This window comes from Vipera ursinii, assembly GCF_947247035.1.
Source record: "Vipera ursinii genome assembly, chromosome: 1".
Taxonomy (NCBI): Eukaryota; Metazoa; Chordata; class Lepidosauria; order Squamata; family Viperidae; genus Vipera; species Vipera ursinii.
In genome coordinates, this window is record NC_139512.1 from 1393123 (window position 1) to 1405275 (window position 12153).

Here is a 12153-nt window from a genome sequence, read left to right on the forward strand (position 1 = left end):
GATCACTGGAGAAGAGCCTAATGCTGGGAAAGATCGAGGGCAATAGAAGAAGGGGAAGACAGAGAATGAGGTGGCTGGATGGAGTCACTGAAGCAGTAGGCGTGAGCTTAAATGGACTCCAGAAGATGGTAGAGGACAGGAAGGTCTGGAGGAACGTTGTCCATAGGGTCGCGATGGGTCGGACACGACTTCGCAGCTAACAACAACAACAACAAATGAGAACGAAGCATTGGCCCTCATGGATGGATGCCAGAATCTGAATTCTCCTCCCCTGAACACATCGTATCATACACAATTCCCTCCCACATTCTCCAATTAGTTTAACATGCAAAGTTTCACTTCCTTTCTGTAGCTGCCAGATTTATCTTAATTAAAACAACCGGGTTAACATCCCCCCCCCCCCGCAGCTTCATTGATTCAAAGCAAAACAGTTTAAAGGAAAAGGCTGCCTCTTATATTGTCAGAGCAAAAACATCCAATGTTTGCAGCATTGACAGTGTCCTTATTAAAGTGACTACTTGTTCAAAATTGGAAAGAAAAACCTATGGCCTCAATCACCCACTGAAGACCTCGTGTTCCTGTGACTCATGACCAAATTGCTTACAGACATAAAATTATGTATGAATGATGAAGAAAAATGATCATTTTTATTGAAACTCTTGTAAAACTTCCATTCCAAACTGATGAGATGAGATTTTTTTTAAAGGATGTGTTTTAGCCTGTTCTAACTAGCAAGGATCTTCTTATGACATTTTCAACCAGACTTTTTTTTGCTGATTAAGCCACAAGCAATTCCTTGACTCTCTGCAACTTGAATCATATTCCAGTTACCTTTATCTGATATTTCACTTTGCCAGCAAAGTGTTGAATGATGAAAGCAGGTTCCAATACAGGAGTCCCAATGAAGAACTTGTTGTCCTCATGTTGCTGTTTGAACTTTGCAAGAAGCGTCTCGCTAGTGGCATGTGGAAAACTGCAAGCAGCAAAAGAGGAAGCCAAAGGCAGAATAAATTATCAATTTCAGTGGAGCTTAAACTTGGCAAACTGGGGAGGAGATGATACCAGAATTTCCCAAATGTAGAAAGGAGTTCTGCAGGTAACAGTGTTGGCAGTATTCCATTTACATTTACTGATATTCTTTAATAAGCAGTTTTTGTTACATCATTGTTGTTACATCTTTAAAAGTATCTGTCATTTCTCCTAAGAATTTTCATAAATTAAGAGGACTTAGTTAAAAATAATAAAACTTTTTCCCAGTTTCTGTTTCTTTCCCAGGCTAAACATTTTAAAATTCTGCATCCCGGCAATTCGCAACCTGTTGAAAGTAAAATTCTAAATTCTACTGAATTCATGCACATTTCTTTAACCGTCACTGCATGGTAGCTTTGCACTTTTATTTGGTAAGTATAATTGTAGAACTACTAATAGGACTGGACAATAATTGCAATAAAGGCTATCCCTTCCTTCTTTAGATGCTCCTGGTTGCATAACTGATTTCACCCTCCACTATTAATGGAAAGGGGACTTTGTGCCTTCTCAAGCGGATAATAATCAGACTCCTATATGCCTAGTTTCACAAATCGTGCACTTTAAAGGTTCAATAGCAAATCCAGGGCCCTAGCTACAGTATATCCACTTGTTCATCTTTACTAGAAGATATAGTGCATTTACAAAGGGGAAAAAACCCTTAATAAGTCCAGCATCATTAATCATAGAATCATTCTTTTGGAAAGTCCTCTAGTCCAACTTACAAGTCTCTCCTTCTCTCCTTCACCTGCTTCAATAAATATTTCCCTTATATTTCTCCCCCTGATACTTTATGACTCTTCTTCCCAGGACTGTTCTGTTCCAAATGATTTAATACTTAGTTTTAGGGGAATATATGCCTAAATGTGCTTTTCCTCCTGTTACTTTCGTATCCCTTTTATTTTATATAAGGCTTATTAAACTGTAAATTTGTGGACAGAGGCTGCACTTTCTCCAATCTCCTCTCCCTCCCAATTTCACATTTGTTTAGGCAATATCATAATAAATTTATACTTCTTTTTTCTCCCTTTATTGTAGATTTTCTCCTTGTCCCACAGCTAGCTAGACTTACTTGCTTTCTTCATCAAGTAGGTAGAACAGACCAGTTGGTTTCTTGCCAACTAAATGGATGCAGGCCACGTTGTCTGTATAGTCAATGTTGTGCCATGCAATCCCTTCACTCTGATACTCCTCCTGCAAGAAATAAACGCTGGAAGTCAGGCATCAACAGTTTTTCTTTATCTCTCATACTATTACCTTTTCACCGCTCATAATACAGGGAGTGCAGAATTATTAGGCAAATGAGTATTTTGACCACATCATCCTCTTTATGCATGTTGTCTTACTCCAAGCTGTATAGGCTCGAAAGCCTACTACCAATTAAGCATATTAGGTGATGTGCATCTCTGTAATGAGAAGGGGTGTGGTCTAATGACATCAACACCCTGTATCAGGTGTGCATAATTATTAGGCAACTTCCTTTCCTTTGGCAAAATGGGTCAAAAGAAGGACTTGACAGGCTCAGAAAAGTCAAAAATAGTGAGATATCTTGCAGAGGGATGCAGCACTCTTAAAATTGCAAAGCTTCTGAAGCGTGATCATTGATCAATCAAGCGTTTCATTCAAAATAGTCAACAGGGTCGCAAGAAGCGTGTGGAGAAACCAAGGCACAAAATAACTGCCCATGAACTGAGAAAAGTCAAGCGTGCAGCTGCCAAGATGCCACTTGCCACCAGTTTGGCCATATTTCAGAGCTGCAACATCACTGGAGTGCCCAAAAGCACAAGGTGTGCAATACTCAGAGACATGGCCAAGGTAAGAAAGGCTGAAAGACGACCACCACTGAACAAGACACACAAGCTGAAACGTCAAGACTGGGCCAAGAAATATCTCAAGACTGATTTTTCTAAGGTTTTATGGACTGATGAAATGAGAGTGAGTCTTGATGGGCCAGATGGATGGGCCCGTGGCTGGATTGGTAAAGGGCAGAGAGCTCCAGTCCGACTCAGACGCCAGCAAGGTGGAGGTGGAGTACTGGTTTGGGCTGGTATCATCAAAGATGAGCTTGTGGGGCCTTTTCGGGTTGAGGATGGAGTCAAGCTCAACTCCCAGTCCTACTGCCAGTTTCTGGAAGACACCTTCTTCAAGCAGTGGTACAGGAAGAAGTCTGCATCCTTCAAGAAAAACATGATTTTCATGCAGGACAATGCTCCATCACACGCGTCCAAGTACTCCACAGCGTGGCTGGCAAGAAAGGGTATAAAAGAAGGAAATCTAATGACATGGCCTCCTTGTTCACCTGATCTGAACCCCATTGAGAACCTGTGGTCCATCATCAAATGTGAGATTTACAAGGAGGGAAAACAGTACACCTCTCTGAACAGTGTCTGGGAGGCTGTGGTTGCTGCTGCACGCAATGTTGATGGTGAACAGATCAAAACACTGACAGAATCCATGGATGGCAGGCTTTTGAGTGTCCTTGCAAAGAAAGGTGGCTATATTGGTCACTGATTTGTTTTTGTTATGTTTTTGAATGTCAGAAATGTATATTTGTGAATGTTGAGATGTTATATTGGTTTCACTGGTAAAAATAAATAATTGAAATGGGTATATATTTGTTTTTTGTTAAGTTGCCTAATAATTATGCACAGTAATAGTCACCTGCACACACAGATATCCCCCTAAAATAGCTATAACTAAAAACAAACTAAAAACTACTTCCAAAAATATTCAGCTTTGATATTAATGAGTTTTTTGGGTTCATTGAGAACATGGTTGTTGTTCAATAATAAAATTAATCCTCAAAAATACAACTTGCCTAATAATTCTGCACTCCCTGTATTAGAACTTGGGGTCATCTGGCTGGCAGTTGAGGACAGAAAAATAAATAAACTCTTTGTGTACCACATGGTTTAGGGAATATCATAAGATGACAACCATTTTCTTAGGTGGCTTTACTGAAAGAGAAAGAAGTATCTTACTGTCTATTGTGGATGAACAAAGCTCTAGGGCTGTCACTATATTCTGGTTCTGAGTTTCTCAGAATTGCCTGCTGGCCAGTCATTATAAAAAACAGAAAGTAAATTAAATGGACCAGAGAGCTCATATAATCTTAAAGCAAGAATATCTCCCCTTTCCAATCAAGGTCTTCTCTAAAGCAGAAAAGTTACATGTCAGCAATTACAAACTTAACAATGGCTTTCTTGTAAATGACCATTTTCTAGAAATAACTAGACAACCCATGAATTCTTGGTTCATGCTTTCAGAGGTATTTCCTTGCCAGATTCCCAGTCCCTTCAACAATGGCAGAGCTTCTAATGTACTTGAAAATTTTGAAAGAAATTTACGGAGCTATTGAGAGATGTACTGTATCTGCCTTGAAAACAGCCCATGTTGAATTGTATAGCACAGTCAAGCATCAGCAACTGATCATAAAAAATGTTTTAAAACATTTTGTATTATGCCACAAAATGCTTTATGATAACATTTGAGTCATACAATGTTTTATAAAATTTGACAAATTTCAATTCCATGGGAGTCATGTGCCTCTGATTTTGGACACAATCTGTAAGTTAGCCCACTTGAGGTACTTTGGTTCAAAACATTTTGCCCTACAGTGCAGAGTTTCATCCCATTAAGCATTACAGACACAAGAGTTTTAATACTATTCAGATACAAGGGAAGTAATAGTAAAAACTAATGGAAACTAATCAAAGAGAGAAGCAACGTAGAACTAAGGAGAAACTTCCTGACAGTTAGAACAATTAATCAGTGGAACAATCTGAATGCTCCAACACTGGAAGTTTTTAAGAAGAGACTGGACAGCCATTCGTCTGAAATGGTATAGGGTTTCCTGCCTGAGCAGGGGGTTGGACTAGATGACCTCCAAGATCCCTTCCAACATTATTATTGTTGTTGTTGTTGTTATTGTTACCTGTACTCTCCAAGAACTCATGACTGTATCCTGTGACACTCTGGGAGAAGGAGGTTTTAATGAAGGTTAGATAAGACATTGTTTTTCAGCCTAACTACCTTGAGAATTAGCTATTAAAATATTCCACTAAATATTCCAATCTACTACTGAGTCCCTCTTCCTTTATAGGAAGACCAGACTGCTGCACAATACCAGGGGTGGAGGGGAGAACATTTGACATCTGGGAATATGTTTGTTGCGCCATCTCTGCTTTCCAACGTCCATGCAAATGATGCTCATGGCCCCTGCAAAACACCCTTTTCATCTTGGATCTGAATAGCTTCATAACTGTATTCTTTAATCTATTTTCATGGTTGGATTTGCATCTTTATAGAGAGACTGTAAAATGTTTTATGTTGGAAAGTAATTTATGAGTAAAAAAAGGTAAAAGACAGAGGTTTGCAAATTGAAATCTATCAGCAGGATCTCAAATCCCAAATCAATATTTCGATGTCATTCAAAATGTTTTATACATATTTCCTTGCTGTAAAGTTTTTTTTTAAAAAAACCCATACTTAATCTGCAAAATAAAAAGCATAAACCCTTCCGTTTCTTCCATTGCTTACCTGTTCAAGCTTGAAAATATGTTGATTGAAGTAATACTGCAACTGCTCATTTGCATAGTTTATGCAGAACTGTTCAAAACTGTTTGTTTTGAAGTCTTCAAAACCAAATATATCAAGTACCCCAATGGACAAGCACTATGCACGGGAAGAGATGGGAACAGAATCAGGAGAATGGCATGACTACATTCATGTGCTCAATACTGAATATACTGTGACTGGTACCTTCTCAAAATCAGACCCTCCCTACCCATTTTAAAAAAAACTAGTCTGGTGACAGACGGTTACACAGTTCAGAAGCAAGAATCATCTGTTTCCTGGAAACATACCGTAACAGACTCTTCCATATCCTTCTTGTTGAGAAGTGCATGGTTAATTCGCAGAACAATCCAGTCAAAGAGGGCACTGTACAAAGACTTAGCCATAGAATCACGAGCTGTGATGGCCTGCAAATTAAAAGCACAAAGAAAACTCCATATCACTTTGCTTTTCTCATCTGTTTGTTTGTTGGTTTGTTCAATGTCTATGGCTGCTCATCTCCGTCAATGAATCTGGGTGGCTTATAATTCAAAACAATACATGTCAGTTAAAAATATTAAAAACTTTTTAAAAGAATAGCCAGGAAATGGGGCCCTTGACACACATTCATCACCCTAGGCTCAGGAATAAGCTGGGTTTTTAGGGCTTTATGAAACAACTCTAGGGCCATTCTGATCTCCGAAGGAAGGATATTCCACAGAGCAGGGGCCACTGTGGAAAAAGCTTGTCTTCTGGTCTCGCCAGCCAAATTCTTTGGCTGATGAGATCTGCAACATGCCCCTTCTGCTTGGCCTAGTTGGATGGGTAGAGATCCTTGGAAAAAAACTAATCCTTTAGGTACCCCTTATTGCTCCTAAGCCTTTCTGAGGGACATGAAAAACTGAAAAAAATGGCTTAGTATTGTTAGCATTTTACCCATTGGTTTCCAAGAAATCATCACCATAATTTATATTTTCCATTTTATGCCTCCTGATTCCAATTATGTGTCTCATAATTGCAAGACCCCTACCATCTTTTAGGTATAAGCAGAAAAAAAATTAAGGCTCTAGAGCAGACATGTCAAACACAAGACCCGGGGGCCAGATCTGGCCCGTGAAGTGGTTTCATGCGGCCCGCGAAGCCATCCTGGAAACAGTGAGGGAACGGCCCCCACTGCCTTGGCCCTGGCCCAGAGACCCTCCTCCTGCCAGAGACCCTCAGATCTGTCCCACTCCTGCCCAGGCCTCCATAGGCACCCTTGATGAGAACGATGTAGAGCTGGCCATGCCCACCCAGTAGGCCATACGCACTTTAGCCACGCCCACCCAGCCCCCTGAGGGCAACCACAATGCTGATGCGGCCCTCAATGAAATTGAGTTTGACACCCCTTTTAAATCTGCTACTTAAGCAATAGCCTCTGGCGCTTGGAAATTTTGTGTTTTGATGCTGCAATATAGATTTTTCTTTTGGTGTTACTGAATTTTAATAGCTTTATTGATTTTTTGACTATACTCTCTCAGAATTGTTACAGGATATCCTATAAATATACGAAAAAATGAAGTTGCCCTTACAGTCCAAGCCATCTGTAATTTTTTTAACAAAAAAAATCTTACTAACCCCAACCTATTAGGAACTCACCTCATTGAGGCTATATGGAAGGATCAGTTTATCATTCACTGTCACTGTTTTTCTTTTTGTCAATACTTCCACTAAGATTTCACGTTTCACCTGGGAGAAAAAGAGCTGAAATGAACAATCTGACATGGAAATCCAGGATGAAAATGATCTGTAATTATCCATTATTGCTGAAAATCAAAATTCTACTTATCCAGTCCCTATAAAGTTGTTGCAGAAAATGGAGAATCGTCTCCATTGGTTTTAATCTTAAGCTTTTGAAGCAAGGCAGTGCAAATGACAAAGTATAAAAATTTTAAGGTACCTTAACAGGAAGATTTGATAATGCAATAGATTCGATATTACACAATATCTCACTTGCAATTGTCTAACATCTCAATTCTTATTTTCCATTAGCAGAGCATCATTTGCATGCAAATATATACAGACTTTTTTATTGTTTTCCTTTCTTAATAGCCAGGATTCACATGCTTGGTCTGCCATCCACCCTGAAATAGGACTGGACTGGGCCATGATTACTTAAACGTCTGCCTTTTCTTGTACATTGATGCTCAAATTGCATTCAGTCCTGCTCCAAATGCATTCACAGACCAAGATTTCATGTATCTATTTGGATCAGGGTCCAATAATAGCAATTATTTCATGCAATATCCTCTCCAAGGAGTAATATTTAAGCTTAGCACTTCCAACTTTTCCTGAAGGCAGTGAAGTTAAAAGTGCATTTTTTCTTCCCTGCTCAGATATTTATTTAGCTTAAATGTTTGCTTGATTTTTAAGTTTTAAGATGTAAATGTCTATGGAGATTCTCAGTCATTCAGGTCACGGTTGTCCCAAAGGTGTTTTTTTCAAGAGCTCTCCTCAGAGCTGAAGAAGCTTCAGCTTCTGAATGAGAAGTGAAACGTCTTCAAAGAAAAGCAAGAAAGTCCAATTACCTCATGAAAAAAGCACCTATGGGTTTTAAAATGTAAGTTGCTTCAAGTTTATCAATACAGAAACAAAATATATAATTTACTCATTGTTAATTGGTTCTGGGAGGCGCAACGAACCCCAAAAACGATGAGTACCAAACAAATGTTTCCCCTAAGGAATAATGCAGTGAGCCACAAGGCAGCCGACACTGACAAATTCTAGCTTGTGGGTTGAGTACCAAACAAATGATGAGTACTGGGATAAAATTTTCACATCAAAATGCGTTGAGTACCAAATTTGATGAGTTTCAAAGCTGTTGAGTACCAAAATTCCACTGTATTCCACAGTGTTTTTTCAATGTTATTTAAGAGAGGTAAAATTAAGGATCTTTTCTGCACCCAGTGATCAGGGGTGTCTTCTCTGCCCAAGACAAATACTTGTGTAGAAAGATGGGAGTTACCTTCAGAAGCTGTGAGAGAATATCTAGCACTTCAGGGGGTCCCACTTCCAGCCCCTCGTCTCGACCTGCTGCCTTTTTCTTATAAGTAACATTTCCCAAGTAGAGAATTGCAGAAAGCACTGAAAAAATTCTGTGGTAGTAAAAAGCAGGATAGTGTATCTTTCAGATGAAGAATATCTTTACTGAGTGTCATATATACTTGTCCATTAGAATGTGATGAGAATGTACATTTATGCATGAGTTAATACTCATGAGTCTTTAACATAATTTTCTGCCTTTTGATTAGTTTCATAGAACTTTATTCGCACATTAATGGAAAATGACTTCATATAATATATGGTGTATCCTTCTGTGCTTACTGAAAACTGATAGGAGACAGCTGAAATATAGCTTACTGTTTTTTTGTTGCTGGAAGAAAACCAACCATTTCCATGGCTTGCTTTAATCGTTCAAAATCATGCTGGAGGTCTTCTCCATCTTCAATTTTCAAGTTATGCTGTGAATAAATCCAAACTTGCAAGTATAAGTAGGGATATCTACTACTGACAAAATTTACCACAATTGTCCTTGGTAATTCCTTTTCTAGCAATTCTATTTAACTGCAATTACAGAAGTGGAGAAGGGACTAATAAAGGTACAGGTTCTCAGCTGCTAGAAGAGGATCAAATAGAAGTACCATTAACAGAAGACTTGGCCTGTGTCATGAAAAAGCAGAATATAATGTCAAATATATAGAGAACAGAAGTGAACTACTGCTGCATTCCCCTGGTGTGAATCCCCTGGTGGAATCATGATTGTTTTAGTCCCTAAACCCAATTTAAATAGAATAGAATAATCAGTTTCCTACCAAAGTTACTTGGAGAAGTAAGAAGTATTCCATTCCTTTGCCCATTCTAAAAATTTTCTCAAGAGCAAAAAAAGGAAGTCAAATGGTAAGAGAGAGACCTAACACAACTGTTCTTTCCTTACAAACCGTTCATTACAACATAAGGCCTTCCCGCTACCCTTAAATCAGCCATAGGTTAATCTAGTTCAACATTTTGTTTCACAGTTAGAAATCTCAAAAATCTTGGTTTACTTTTCTGCATAAATAAATAAACTTAATTTCAGAAAAAAATAGTATATCCTTCTGCTGATTAAAAATTAATTTCCTAATATGTGACTAAAAGAAAATCACAGACTTTTTTGTTTAAAAAAAAAGGCTTAAAAGAATTAAGGGCTATTCAACTGGCTGACACATCTATAACATTTTACTTATAACACGTCTGGTTTAAGCCAGATCTTTGCAGTTTTTCATGGAGGAACAAAGGAGGCCTGTTTGGGGTTCCCTTCACTTCCTGAGAGTGAAAATCACAGCAGAGCCTTGCGTTTGTCAGGCAAAGTCAGGACAAAAAAGCCTTTGTATACCTGGTTGAGGTAGAAGTAGTCTTCAGGCTGCTTGAGATGGAATTCCTTGCGCTCTTCTTCGCTGGCACCAAGCAGCAAATAATAAAATACATGGTAGTTCCTACAGAAACAAACACACCAGCCTTCCATTAACAGTACTTCTCTGACTCCCGATCCTATTATTTTTACCTGGGCATCTTCAGTAAAATCACTAAGCTCCTAAAATTAATATCAGAATCATCTGGAATCTAAAAGGATCCTTTAACAGAAACAATTTAATCCAATATTAATATTAGCTTTTGAGAATCTTTGTTTTTTGAATGACATTCCTATTTGGATAAAGATAAGGAATGTAAGGGCCTTTTAGTTGATGGCATCAACAGCATGTAACTCCCTCCAAGTGGAATGTTACCTTTTATTCTAGCTCATTTTTACTCTGAAATGTTTTAAACTCTTTTCAATTGTTGAAGTATTCAATATGCTCTTTAGTAACATATCCAAAAAGGGCAGGGCCTTCAGACATCTTTCTTGATAAATCCGTACCCTGTTCCTCAGCTGACATTTATTTACACAAAAGTATACAGATTCCCTTTGTGAAATTATTTTTAATCAATATAAAACTAAATAGATTTATGGCATTCTATAAACTGACATTGTTCGGTAGCATTCTAAGTATAAATGAATGCAATCCAGGGTTTTGTTCTGAAAATGTACTTATTTGCTCAGAAAAAAGCAAAGGTAAGCCAGACTTAAGAGAAAGCGTCCTTTGGAGTTGGAAGAAATAACAGGCAGAAACCTTTCTCATTTGTGCTCACTAAATGGGTATTGTGTAGCTCAGCCTGCTTAGCATATTATGTGAATAGGTAAGTTTGCCTACAGCAAACATTTTATGATGGAAGCTGTAATATGTTTTCTAATTCCACTGGTGATGAGTTTCTGGGCTAAAAGACTGTATTTTAATTATTTGGTACCCTGATGTTTTGCCAACAACTCTGGCTGACGTCTTCAGAGGTGAAATTACAAAGGAGCTGTTTGGGATGGTTTGTCTTTGAAACACGCTGTTTATTATTTTTTAGGTGAGACTGCTGAAGATTCTCTATGGTGTTCATTAATTACGGCCTGTTTTCTTTTATTTTGTTGTGATGTAGAGCTGGAAACCAGACTTCATTAATCTTCATTCTCTTCTTTCTTGTTAAAGTTATTAAAATGTTTATAAATCATAGTAGCTTCTCTATAGAGTCCTGCATGATGATTTGACATGTTTGCTTTAAAACAAGTGTGTTTCAAAGAAAGACCAATAAAAAAATGAGAAATTTATTTTTTCAAGTCAGATCAACCAAATACACCTGGATGAATAACCAGTCAAAACTTGGTTTTCCAGAATTCTGATGACATATCATTTGAATGTTAATACAGTTATAAAAAAATAATTAACCTCTTTCTGATTTCTTGTTTGGGACATATATTTTTTTTTATAAAGTGCAAAATGAATGTCACTAATTATGCTGCCTGGATGAAGGAAAAATGAAGTTTCTGTTACATAGTCCATAACTTCTTACCTTTCATGTTTTTCCTGAGACACCAAGCGAGATTTTTCAAGGAGATATTTTTCAACCACAGCTCTGGAAGCCAAGAAAAGAAACAACAGTGCAAAAGCAGGCATTATGAAAATCTCTTTCAAGACAGAACACAGCACACTGCTCAGACCCTTGCTTATGACTATCAGCAATGCAGGGGACTAGTTTTATTTTGAACTCTACTGTTCACTACCAGAATTATAACTTGATGGAACAACAGTGAGAGCATATGCACAGCACTTACCCTCGGACAATGCCATTCTCCAAGTAGTTGACCTGGATGAATTTCCCAAAACGACTTGAGTTGTTATTGTGGGCTGTCTTTGCATTCCCAAAGGCCTGAAATGAAGCAAAATGACTTTATTTTCAGTGATGATGATACGGTACTGTGTGTTCTGGCTGACAACTTTCCAAGGTTTTAAGACTCAACTCTTGCTGCTAAGTCTGTAGTGTAAAATCCTGTAATTGAAAATGGCAGGATCAAAATGCAAGTAAGATGCTTTACCATGGGCTATGCTTCCATGTAGTAATTATAATTTGCCTTACACTTAACTAGGATATTAGGAGCTGTAGTGTAGTGGTGCAGTGGTTAGAATGCAGTATTGC

The 12153-nt window shown here is 38.1% G+C and overlaps 1 protein-coding gene across 4 annotated transcripts in view; it reads right to left on the minus strand.

Moving 5' to 3' along the window:
• Window positions 1-12153, minus strand: part of MYO9B (myosin IXB) — an 83010-nt gene that overhangs the window by 51817 nt on the left and 19040 nt on the right. For all 4 annotated transcript variants that reach the window (XM_083373743.1, XM_083373742.1, XM_083373741.1 and 1 more), the window contains exons 3-12: window positions 11792-11886; window positions 11530-11592; window positions 9992-10091; window positions 8980-9080; window positions 8585-8714; window positions 7219-7308; window positions 5892-6008; window positions 5566-5700; window positions 2099-2220; window positions 832-973 (exon numbers count right to left, since the gene is read on the minus strand). In XM_083373743.1, the coding sequence (XP_083229869.1) occupies window positions 832-973; window positions 2099-2220; window positions 5566-5700; window positions 5892-6008; window positions 7219-7308; window positions 8585-8714; window positions 8980-9080; window positions 9992-10091; window positions 11530-11592; window positions 11792-11886 (1095 nt within the window). The remainder of the gene's footprint in view (window positions 1-831; window positions 974-2098; window positions 2221-5565; window positions 5701-5891; window positions 6009-7218; window positions 7309-8584; window positions 8715-8979; window positions 9081-9991; window positions 10092-11529; window positions 11593-11791; window positions 11887-12153) is intronic.